At 38.1% G+C, this 13,369-nt stretch overlaps 1 protein-coding gene across 1 annotated transcript in view; it reads left to right on the top strand.

Moving 5' to 3' along the window:
- NALCN (sodium leak channel, non-selective) overlaps positions 1–13,369 on the top strand; it is a 279,376-nt gene that overhangs the window by 151,273 nt on the left and 114,734 nt on the right. Inside the window, exon 13 of the mRNA XM_033843681.2 lies at positions 8,079–8,216. Within this exon, the coding sequence (XP_033699572.1) occupies positions 8,079–8,216 (138 nt within the window). The remainder of the gene's footprint in view (positions 1–8,078; positions 8,217–13,369) is intronic.

Below are 13,369 nucleotides of genomic sequence, written 5' to 3'. Positions count from 1 at the left end.
ATAAATGTGGAACTGAGACCTGAGCCAAGGGTGGCTTTAACAGGGTTTCCTGGCAGATTGGACGTAGGATGTGAGGAAATGAGAAGGACCAGAGAGATGTCTATGAGGTCCTTGGCCTGAGTAACTTGAAGAATGGATTTGTCATTTTCCAAGATGGGAAGAAGTGTAGGAGGAACAGGTTTAGGGGGCAGGGCATGAAGACTTTGATTTGGGACATCTAATGTTTGAGATCCCTGTTAGATAGACACCCAAGGGGAGATATGGAGTTGATTCTGGATGTAGGGCTGGATATACAGATGTGGGTGTCATCACTACGTAGACCGTATTTAAAGGGATTATAATGGATGAGATCAACCAGTTAGTGAGTGTTAAGAGACAAGAAAGAGATCTGAGGACCAAGCCCCGAGGCTCTGCAACATTTAGAGATTCGGAAATTGAGGAGAAACCAGCAAAAGATCCTGAGAAGGGCTGGTGTGGAATTGAGTGGCCCTACAGTGAGGTGCTTAGACCCTTCAGTGATCCAAGACGTTGTTCTCTGCTCTTAGGTGTGTTTTCTCCTGCATCATCCCTGGAACAGCTCACTTCCTCACACTCTGGTCTTATGGCTTTCACCTTCTACCCTGGTTCGCGCCCTTCCCTTTGCTCCCACATACCCAAGGAATACATCACACTATGATTAGAAAGAGGTACTCTTCAGGCTAATGATTTTCAATACCTTCCTTCTCCATTCAGGGAGCAGCACTGCAGTCTCTTTAGTCAGTGCATTTCTTTCCCACTTTACTTCTGTTCGTTCAGAGATGTTCCTTCCTTGGAATATCAATGTGCTTATAATTACAACTCTGACTTTGTCATGACCCCTTCTTGCGCCTACCAGACGCATAGCCAGTCTCCATTTATTCGTTCACCTCCAGGTCCTACTGCTAACAGTGTGATTTTTCACTGTAGCTTCCACTTGAAATTCATTAGAGATTTTCTTTAACATCTTTATTGGAGTATAATTGCTTTACAATGGTGTGTTAGTTTCTGCTTTATAACAAAGTGAATCAGCTATATGTATACATATATCCCCATATCTCGTCCCTCTTGTGTCTCCCTCCCTCCCATCCTCCCTATCCCACCCCTCTAGGTGGACACAAAGCACCGAGCTGATCTCCCTGTGCTATGTGACTGATTCCCATTAGCTATATGTTTTACATTTGGTAGTGTATATAAGTCCATGCCACTCTCTCACTTCGTCCCAGCTTACCCTTCCCCCTCCCTGTGTCCTCAAGTCCATTCTCTATGTCTGCGTCTTTATTCCTATCCTGCCCCTATGTTGTTCAGAACCTTTTTTTTTAGATTCCATATATGTGTGTTAGCATATGTCATTTGTTTTTCTCTTTCTGACTTCCTTCACTCTGTCTGACAGTCCATTAGAGATGCTTTTGATTGATTTTGTTCTACCCTGATGGGGCAGAGTTGTTTGTTCCAGATCACGTCCTGTGCAGCTGGGCCATTCTCAGGTTAACTGCTCATCCCCGATTCAATTAGCTGCAGCCAGGCACCTGCAGCGCGAACAGAGCCTGACCTGCATAGGGTGTTTAATATGTGATTATGTCATTAGACACAGAAAAGAAAAAGCACTTGTAAATGCAGTCTTTACCCCTATTTACATCTGTAGGATTGGGCTTTGGGGGTAAAATAGCAAAAATCACAGACCTTCTGTCCCGAAAACCTACAGAAACAAATAAAACAATTAATTATCAGCCTGGAAAACATTATACCAGCAGAGAAACCACACAAAGAAAAGGCCACAATTTCATACCATTATCTTTGAATAGCAGCTAGTAGGAAAGATGGAGGGAGGAAGAGAGAGAGAGAGAATCAGAGGGAGAGGATGAACACTCTAGGCTCATGCCTGAAGCCTGTTTTCCAGAAGTTGAGAAGAAATTACATTGGAAAAGCAAATCGTAAAATATGTTCTCATCTCCCTCAATTTGAGAGCCTCAGGCCGTGGGGATGTTCAGAGCCCTGGAAAAGACATCAAGAATCTCCCACAGGTGTAGATGTGATTGATACACCCCATTTTACCAGAGGCAACATAAACTTGTAGGTTGCACCATTTTTATTTTCCCAGCTGGGAAGAAGGCTTGAGAGTGAAAGCAAAATGATCATAATTTCTGAAAACTAGGAATCTCCCATAATAAACAAAAATTCAGCATAGCGAAAGGATGAAGAGAAAAGAAGAAAACAGAAACCAGGAGGGAACAGGAGCCCCAAGGAAAGCGTGATGGGAGAGACGCAGCTGTCCTCTCCTGGTACCCAGAGGACCAAGACCAACAGAATCAACCCGCCTTTGCCCTCACCTGGAGTCAACGGAGGGCTAGTGATGCTGGAAGGAAGCCGTTGAATTAGAGGAAGTGAACACCTGTGACTGATGGGCTGGCAGCACTAAAGATTTCCAGAATCTACCCACAGTGGGGAAATATCTGGAGCCCGATATTTCAAGCATAGCTGCCCATGGCCTCAGCTAATACTTGTCTCCCTGCAAACCCCTCTCCTCATACTGAGACAGCAAAACATAGAGAAGAAAATCTAGCTGACAAATTGAAACAGGACTCTGATAATGGGCATGAGATTCTGGGATCACTTTCTGACAGTATATTAGAGGGAATAAAAGATCTAGATGAGAAAGTTAAAAATGAAGGCTTTGCATTTGCAGCAACATGGATGGACCTAGAGATTATCATACTAAGCAAAGTAAATAAGCGAAAAACAAATACCATATATCATTTATATGTGGAATCTAAGGCAGACATAGAGAACAGATGTGTGGACACAGTGGGGGAAAGGGAGGGTGGGATGAATTGGGAGATTAGGCTTGACAGAAATACACTACCATGTGTAAAATAGATAGCTAGTGGAAACCTGCTGTATAGCGCAGGGAGCTCAGCCTGGTGGTCTGTGATGGCCTAGTTGGGTGGGATGGTGGCGGAGGGGAGGGAGGTCCAAGAGGGAGGGGATGTGTGTACGGGTATGGCTGATTCACTTTGCTGGGCGGCAGAAACTAACACAACATTGTAAAGCAATTATACACCAATTAAAGATTAATTAATTAATTAAAATACAACACAAATGAATATAATCTATGAAACAAAAACAGACTCACAAATATAGAGAACAAACTTGTGGTTGCCAAGAGGGAGAAGGGTAAGGGAGGAATGGATTGGGAGTTCAGGATTAGCAGATGTAAACTATTATATATAGAATGGATAAACAACAAGGTCCTACTGTATAGCACAGGAAACTATATTCACATGCAGCAGAAATTAAACGCAACATTGTAAATCAACCATACTTCAATAAATTTTTTTAAAAAAAAAGACTTTGACAATTGTGGAGCAGGTCTAGAAGGTAATTAGTCCAAATTGAAACAGCAGTAAGAGGACTCCAAGGAAAATGTCTGAGAGTAAGAATCAGATGGTTTCTGGGTAGTTGAATGCTCCAAGAAGAACATGTGTAGGAGAGGAAAAGTGGAATTTATTCTAAACAATAAGTAAAATGTGTGATAATCTGGAAGCTATTTAAGGTAGAAGGAGGAAAGCATATATTTCTTTTCCCAAGGAAACGGAAAAAAACAATCAGAAACTCTCAACCAAAACAAAACTAAACTAAAAATTTTGTAAGAACACTGTGATTCAAATAAAGTAAATTAAACTGGGCCAGATTCTGAGAAATAAGGGGAAAGTAAGAAAACGGCCTCCACTTAACCTTGAACATTTACCTTCTAGTACCAAACATATCATAATACTGAGGCCTGAAGGAGGAAGTATTATCCTAGAACATTACCAGGATAACAGTATTACATAGCAATATTTTCATAGTCAACATATCAACTATCAATCTATTGATTATCAATGTACTGACAAGCATGGAAGACCCAATCATGACTAAAAAACAAAATGTAAATATTGTTGAACAGAAGTCACTGTCTAAGGTAGATAAATCAAGAAATACTGAATGGGGATGTGGGTAGCACCACCAGAAGTAAAAACAAAAGTGGTTAAAGGCAGTGGCTTCTGGGAAGTGGGACTGAGATACTGAAGCATATGGCCATTGCTTATTATCTGTTAAGAAACCCAACATCAGGCTTCTTTACTATGTAACTTTTTTTTTTTTTTTTGCGGTACACGGGCCTCTCACTGCTGTGGCCTCTCCCATTGTGGAGCACAGGCTCCGGACGTGCAGGCTCAGCGGCCATGGCTCATGGGCTCAGCCGCTCCACAGCATGTGGGATCTTCCCGGACCGGGGCACAAACCCGTGTCCCCTGCATCGGCAGGCGGACTCTCAACCACTGCGCCACCAGGGAAGCCCTATGTAACATTTTTAATCATATGGTATCACCTTGATTAAATTTTTGAAAAGTAATATTAAGAATGAGCTTAACAAGAAATGGACAGAAACTATATAAACTGAAATCTTTGTCCAGAATCTTGAGTAAAGACTTGATAAATGGATAAATGGAAAGATATGCCTTTCTTTGAGACTGGAAGATAATATCAATTTTTCTTAGATTCGTGTGATTCCAGTGAATAAAACAAGAGGATATTTGGGGGCAATTAACATATAAAAATAAAAGAATTCTGAAAACAAAAGCTTAGGAGGAGGGGCTAGTAGCTCTACCACTTATTAAAATGTACAAAGATTAGGCAGTTTGGAGATGAAATAAATTAGATGGAAAAGAACAGAAAGTTTAGAAATAGAATTGAAAGTGTATGAGTATTCAATGTATGATGCCAGGGATTTTTCAAATTAGTGAAGAAAAGACAGATTTTTAAAATTATATTGTGCTTAATCAACTGATCACCTACTGAAAAGAAAAATAAGATTGATTTCTGTCTTATTTCTTATACCAAAATAAATTCCATATTTAAACTGATTTAAACAGTGATTTCTGGTTCAAATGTTAAGCATAATAAAATAAGGAAACTTATGGGTACATTTATGTCTAATCTTGCAGTGAGAGAAGTCTTTTTAAGCAAAATATAAACACCTTAAATAAAAGGAATGGCAAATTAAACCACATAGAAATTTAAAATGTATTTTTGTAAAAAAATACTGTTAAAAGATAGGGAAAAATATATGGCAGATATAAGATTAATTTTCTTAATTTATAAAGAGCTGGTTGAAATCAATATGGGGAAAGTAAAGGTCAACGGGATAGGAAATGGCATAACACATGAACAGGGAGCTTGGAGAAAAGAAACAACTTCTCCACGCCTTTGTTCATGACCCCCTTCTCCACCATTTAAATTCTACACGTCTTCCTCATGAAAGTCAGTTGCTATCATTTTCTACAAACTATCTTGACTCACCCAGGAGGAATATATCTGTCCTTCCAACTTGGTTCTTACAGCTTTGCCATATTTCTCTTAATGCGCCATATTTTTCGTTCTTCCATTTCTTAGAGTTGGCCATGCTCATCTTTTTCTTCCACTCCTATTATAAATTTCTTAAGAAGCCATGTCTTCCTCATCTCAGTCCCCAACACATCAGGTCTTCAGGAACCACTGATAATCCATGTCCAAATAAATAATGTAAACAGGTTCTTCAAGGAATGCAGATCCTGAAGACAATATAAATCAGTAAGTGTATTTGATTCACATCTCAAACAGACTGTCACTGGGATTTAAATTTCCAGATAAAATCTCAACAAAACTGATAAAGTACCCCTCGTGCAGGACACAACTTATTTTTCAGCCTGTAATAGAAGAAGTATTTCATGGCCCTACCTTTCACTGGTTTATTCATGTAAGTGACTATAAACACCAATCACGTTGTAACAGAAAGCTTTGCTCTCAAATATAATTCACAGCATCTCATAGTATGTATGCACTTTCAGGGGGCTGAGCTGGGCAGAAGTGAGACGTTTTTTCTTTTGAAACTCTGCAAAGAGTAGAGGATAACCCGATGTTCTTGGTCACATTGCTTATCTCACAGCAACAGGTTATAAACCCCTAGCTTCCTGTTCCCGAGCATTTACTGGATGCATAATAGCTGAGTATTCGTGAAAGCTAATGCCGTAGATGAAAACACATTAAGTTGGTTTCTGCCCAAGGCAGCGGAAAGGTACCCCTGAATTTTTGGCCTCTAGGTACCAAGAATAAATCTGTTGGACTTAATCACAAGCTTTCCTGTCACTTTTGGGGAAAGAAATCCATGTCCAGAAAAATTCCTTTTTTTTTCAAAACAGGATGTTTTTCAAAACATCCTGATAGGTGTTTTGACTCTTCCCCCTTTTACTGTAGAGTCTCTTGGATGTCCACACACTTTTGCGCCAGTGACAGCTCTGTTGAAGAAGATGTGATATTTTTATGTGAATCATCTTTGGAACTTGTGTTGCTTGCATTCAGATATAATAAATATTCAATAGAAAAAAAACACAGGGAAAAAATAATTGCCCTCAATGATAGGTTCTGGCATACTTATGAGGTTAAACGATGTGTTGAAATCTCTGAAGCATTTTTAGGATGAGTTAAAGCTAGTGTTCTCTTTGGCACCCGGTCGAGGAAAGTATTATACTGTCCTTGTTGATGCCGTGTTCAAGTATCAGTAACAACATACTTCATACTTTCATTAATGAAACACTTTGTAGGATGATGATATTATAGAAAAATTAACTCAAGGAGAGGTTAAGTGTTTCACACATGGACAAAGGGTAAGAGAAAAAACTAATCTCCTAACTCAAGATTCATTTATCAATGCATTGTTCCTTTGTTCAAACAGGCCTATTATGTGCTGAGCATTGAACATCGCACTTGTAAAAAAAAAGTTAATTTACTTATCCCTAGTAAAGAAAACTGCTAAGAGAGCTTACTGCGCAATGAGGCCTGGGAAGTAGTAGATTCCAGACTTCACTGAACACAGGAAGCAATACTTGGAAAAGTACTTGCTTTGGAATCATAATGCCTGGTGCTACTTCTGTTAGTGCCACAAATTAATAGAGTGACTTTGGGATAATCATCCATCTTTAAGCCTCTTTTTCCTTATCTTCAAAAAGAATGAGTCAGGGTAGGTTATCTTTAGGGTCCATTTTGCCTCTAAGATACTATCAGTGTAACAGAGCTTTTATCTTGGGCTCAGTCCATCTTTGTATTAGCCTGGACCTTATTTCTTGGAATCCCAATACCTGAGAATTCAATTTATGTTTTCCATTTTACTAAAGTCTGTAAAGATTTTTTTAGAGTCACTAGATTCCAATTGTCAACTTTCCCCAACATCATCATAGGTTCTCATTAAGAAACATTTATTGACCACTGATGTGTACAAGATACATGAGTCAATGATGGATATATATATTTAATGAGAAAAACATGTAGGAATGAAACTAACCAAAGATCTTTGCAGAGAGAGAATGAGTCTTTTAGCTAGGCTGGCTTTTGTTGGAATGCTCTAGTTTTAATTATTTTATTTTATTTTTGATCTTGGGGTTTCTTCCATGGTCTTGACTCTGTCTTGAAAATTTTTTTTTAAAATCATGAAAAATGTGATCATCTTTATTAAGTTGCTTAGCATCGCTATATCATTTAGAAAAATTTCTTTTTTAAAGAGTCTCATGTTTTTAATATAACTGAAATAATTTGATAGATGGATACTATAAAAGTAAAATTAATGTTATTATTCTCATTTGCCTTTAGACAACTGTAATTCACTATAAAAATAAGTTGTGCTTAACAGCAAAAAAAAAAAATACAGCAATCCGTTGGAAATGTTAAATAGTTAGCTTGCTAAAAGGGAAAAACAAGAAAGGCAATAAGCAAAGGTTCCTGAATTTTGTTCTGATTTGATCAGCAGTATTTACCACCAACAAAGCTAATTTTAATTCAGAGTAATTATTTTAGCTTTCCACATTGAATAGCTAGATATCAGGCTTTTAGAATCTTTGTTCTTAGCCCTTTCCTATCTGTTGAATGAAGGCCTGTTTTTTCCCTGCTGAATCAATAATATTGAAATCAAAGTCCTCAACACCATATACTAATTCTAAGTTGCATGGAAGCCCAAGGCTAGTGTTTAATACTTCCATTCTTTTCCTCTGTAGGCATTTATGTCCATGTTCCAGATCCTTACCCAGGAAGGATGGGTTGACGTCATGGACCAAACGCTAAATGCTGTGGGACACATGTGGGCACCAGTGGTCGCCATCTATTTCATTCTGTATCACCTCTTCGCCACTCTGGTGAGTTTAGCATTTCTTTTCAATTATGTCTTACAATTCATAATGGGATGAACATCAACAGATTTTTGGCCTATTGTCAATTTCAGAATCAGAACCAAAGAACCAAGGTAGAGTAGTCCCATTGGATGAGGTCCCTTCCATTCTAAATGTATATGAGCCAAAGAACTACTTGAGGAACTAGATTTCAGATCTAAGTAAGAAGTTGTCTCCATCAAGGTCAAGTGGTTTACATGAGGGAAAACAAGATAAAACAAAATGGAAATCCCACATCCATGTACTGACTTATCCATCTCTAAGCATTCACACCCTCAGTGATCTAAGGATCAAACCAGAACTACATTATTTTTTTTTATCATAGAGAGACACTCTCTTCACTTTCACTGCATCCTCTTCACAGATGTAATGAAACTGAAAACAGAAGCTGGAGACCTCAGGGTGCAGTCAGTTAATTAGAAACTAGCTCAGTGTTACTACACTTTGTATGACTAAAAGAAACACATGGGGAAAAATAAAACACATGGCTGCAAATATTGTAAAAAGCGTGATAAAAACTGAATACCAAAATCCAGGAAAAATTTTCCTCTGTCACACAGACTTTCCTCTTCGATGTATTTCTATTAAAAAGAAAGGAAAAATTTATGAAATATGGCCTATGACATACTAAGGGATGTAATCCTTAGGTCTTTCTAATGACAGATGTACATCTCCGTATAATAAATTTGTACATATTTAAGAACCAAATTTAATCTCTAATATTATGCTAAGAGTTCCAAGGTAAGGACCCGGAATGTTACCCTTCATCAGGAACACAGGAAATAAAAACAACTGCTACTCTTTATTGGGTGGCAAAATTCTTTATAATTTTATTCCTAATATCTGGAACAACAAAGTTAGGTCACATTCCCACATTACAGATGATGAAACTGAGGAGTTAATTTGCCCAGTGTCACAAAGAGTGTAAATGTTAGAGCCAGAACTTTCCCAAGTCTGCCTGGTCTCAAAGCCTGGGGTCTTGCAACTATTTGTTGCTGCTTCCCTAGATTCTGAAGCTTGTCATTGTCACTGAAAATGTCTGCAGCAAATCAAACCTCTGCCCAAGTCACTAAGATAAATTACATACAGCCTCTAAGGTCCCTTCCAAATCTAAATGTCTATGAATCAAATAAATGCTGGAGAAACTACATGCATTAAACTAGAGGTCGCATTTGCTATAGGCAGAGACCTTCAAAACGATAACACGTCCATCAAAAGGTGTATGAGGATACATTGTTATGTGGCGGAAGGTCCTGGGCTCAAATAGTAGAATCACGTAGAAATAGTTTTGGCATTTTTTACATGGGGTGACTTTTAAAATATTCACAAAAGGAAAGAACACTGAGCAGTGGGAATGGAGGTCTGGCTTCTAAAGACGAATCTGGCTGCACTGGTGTTGGCAGGCACTTGGCCCTAAGGTCTTTGCATCCTCCCTGACAGGACCTCTAATCTGTGTCATTCATTTATTCATTCATTCATTCATGAACTCAACTAATGTTTATTAAGCACATACTATGTGTTTAAGTTGGAGACTATTGATCATGGGTTAAATGCAGGATAGATGGTTGAAATCATCTACGTATGGGAATAATCTGTCTGATTGTTGTTCTGTTAAAACAATATAATCTTCTGCTCTCCTCACTGCAGATTTTTCACACTTAAAGATTTGATTCTTAAGTCAGAGACTAACACAATATGTAAGCAGGAAGAAAAATGATCTAGCCTAGTAAATTATTTAGCAAAGTAATTTTTTTTCAAGTGGATTTCTACAGGGATCACTAATATAATGAAATAAAGTATTAAATCTGGTAATAGACTTCTTGGGCATTCTAAATTTTCCTTATTGGGCCAAAAACATGGCATTGATTTTGGAACACTGAAGCACTTGCAAGGACTGCTGAGATTCACTTGAGCCTTTAGGAATCTACAGAGCACAGCTTGAAAACCCATATCTAATTACACACCTTCATTCTACTGATTTAAGTGTCTGCCCGAAACACTCACTGTACAGTAATTTTTTTCATTGTGGTTTTCAAAAAGTAGTTCTAAAACTGACAATTGAAATCGTTCTTTTGATCATAATTTTTTCAAATCTGTAAAGCAATTGAGAATTGAAAAGTCTACATGTCAATGAGGGCAGTCTGGTAAATATGGTGGAGTACAAGACTACAGACTTGAAGTCCAAAAACCTGGATTCAGGATCTCTCTCTGCTGGTCACTAGATGTGACTTTGGGAGAATCAGACAACTTCTCTGATCTCTGTGTTGTGTTATATCTGAAAGTGAGAATAATAAGGCCCAACACACCTAGTTTCCAAGGTTGCCATGTACATATGAGGTGAACCTGTATTTTTGAGGATGTTTTAGCCGTGGTGTAAGAGGATGGTCGTAACTCTCACCAACACTGAGTTCCTTCAAGTTTAAATAAGATAGTATGAGCATTTCAAGCTATATATTAATAAATGCTAAAATGTTATTGTTATTTCAGATGTTTTTAATTTATAGAAGTAAAGTATTATTGATCAGTTTAAAGTATCATTTATGTCCAAGTCCGTCTCTCTTTTCATCTTTCCCCACGCCCCTTCTCCCAGACAATGACTATGATGAATTGGATACGAATCTGTCTTCCAGTTTTTAAATCATATTTTACTAAATTTAGCATACTATCAACTCTGAAAAGACTCATATTTTGTGTAACATTAACAAAAAAAACAACAGTTAAACTATACACATAGATTGTAAGGTGCATCCCAATTTCAGATTGTTAAAGTGTGAAGATAAATGTGCACCTTAAAAATCAATGGATTACAGTAGTTTCCCACACATATATGTATCCATTAAAAATATAGAATGTTTTTAATTTAAGGTTATCATCTACAGACATTTTATACCCTTAGCTTTTAAGATCAGTATTATTTTTCAGCTTGAGAGTACTGCTCCAGTGCACTGATGGTCATCCTTGGGGGAGATGGGAGATGCCTGGTGTGCACACTTCTCTTGCTGTTATGACCCTACTCCATGCTGAGGCCAACTTACCTTTCATCATGTGTTTCCCTCCTTACAAATCATTAGGAGTAGCAATTTTCAGAGTAAATAGTATCAAACTCTACATGTGTTCTCAGTTGAGTTTTTGACCAAGTATTGTTTTTGAAATCTTTTCATCTTAATACACATAGAGCTAATTCAGTCATCAGTATATAGAGTCATATAGTAGTCCATGGGCTGAATATGCCATGTTTGCTTCTCAGTTCCCTTCCTGGTAGATATTTAGGTTGTTTTCCAATGTTTTGCTCTTATACTGTTGCAACTAATATGTTCGTACTTTGTGTCCAGTTGTGTGAGTTTCTTTGGGGTATATGCCAGAAAGTATCAATAGAATCCAGGGTCCTGGATGCTGCCCAAATGGCTCCATTGCACAGGTCTGCAAACCCACACACCAAACCTGGTCCACAGGCTTTACTTCTACAGCTTGTGAGCTAAGAATGGTTTGTGCATTTTATTTTTCTTAATTTATTTTTATTTATTTTTGGCTGTGTTGGGTCTTCATTGCAGTGGCTTCTCGTTGCAGAGCACGGGCTCTAGGCACGGGGGCTTCAGTAACTGCAGAGTGCGGGCTCAGCAGTTGTGGCACATGGGCTTAGTTGCTCCGCGGCATGTGGGATCTTCCCAGACCAGGGCTCGAACCCGTGTCCCCTGCAGTGGCAGGCAGATTCTTAACCGCTGCGCCACCAGGGAAGCCCAGTTTGTGCATTTTAAATGGTTGTGTAGGTCCATACGCAATATCCTCAGTGTTGCCTCTTGGCCCTCAAAGCCTAACGTATTTGCTATCTGGAACTTTAATTTGCAGACCCCCGTTCTACAGGCAAACTGCACTAATTTACAGTCCCACATGCAGTGGTTGAGAATTCCTGTGTTCTTACATTCTCATGTATACTGGATATTGTTAGACTTTTAAGATTTTGACAGTCTTGTGAGTTGAATGGTGATATCTCTTTGCCTTAACTTGCGTTTTGGGGGTTTCCATGGTTATTAATAAGGGAGCACCTCTTAGTATGTTTATTGGCTGTCTTCTTTGTGACTCACCCAATCGTGTGCTTTCTCTCTTTTCCTAAAAGCTAGTTTGTCTTTCTTAAATTCGTTGTTGTAGTGCTACATAGATTCTGGATATTATCCATTAACTACTATATATGTCGCAAATATCCTCTCTCAGGTAATATTTTATTATTCCAATTTGTCTGTGATGGCTTTTGACATTATATTTTGATGTGGCCAGAACTATCAGTTTTTCACTTATGGTCAACATTTAATTTGGACTCATGTTTAAGAAATTCTTTCCCACCCTGAAGTAATAAAAATATTCTGCCCTATCTTCTTATAATTATTTTAAATTTTTGCCTTTCATCTTTAGATCTTTAACCCGTCTCAACTTACTGTTTATATATAGTATAAGTTGGATGAAATGCATTACTTAAACAAAACAAATCAATTTTTCTCATCCAGATTTATGTGACATTTTTAAAACTTTGAGATGTGTAGTTGGTTTCATCTACAAAGCAAAGAGGTCAATTCAGATTTCCTAATTTATAAATAATTTTTTTAAATGAGAAGTAATTAATTCAGTGAAAGAAAACACTATAACTAAATTTTCAAAACTGCAAGTGTTACTTCTGTACTACCCAAAAAGTCTAGGGACTGAAGTCACTTCCCCAGGTCACTGGAGATTTTGCTTAAACATTATCGACAATTGCTTTATTATCCTGTATGTCCTCAGACTGTCAGTCACTATCATGAACTGTATCAAGTTAGCCTAATTCGATTCAGCACAGTTTTACTGAGTCTCAACTACTCTGTATAAGTACTAACCTATGTATAAGGCCATAGTGGGAAAGGGCTTAATCTCTGTCCTCTCTGAGCCTAAACTAGTACAGAAGTTGGACTGGTAAACACAAACACACAGATAAAAGCTGTGATTCAAGACCTAATGATACAAGTGATAAGAGGCACGAGGGCATGCTGTTGCTTGCAGTGTGATCGATGCACATGATAAACATTTGCTTCCCAATCATTCCAGGTCAACCTGATCTGAAATTCTTAAAATATTGGCAGGAAAACAGCTGGAGA

Source organism: Tursiops truncatus, chromosome 18, assembly GCF_011762595.2.
Source record: "Tursiops truncatus isolate mTurTru1 chromosome 18, mTurTru1.mat.Y, whole genome shotgun sequence".
Lineage (NCBI taxonomy): Eukaryota > Metazoa > Chordata > Mammalia > Artiodactyla > Delphinidae > Tursiops > Tursiops truncatus.
Note: the sequence above shows the minus strand (reverse complement) of the source record. Positions and strands in the feature narration are given on the sequence as shown.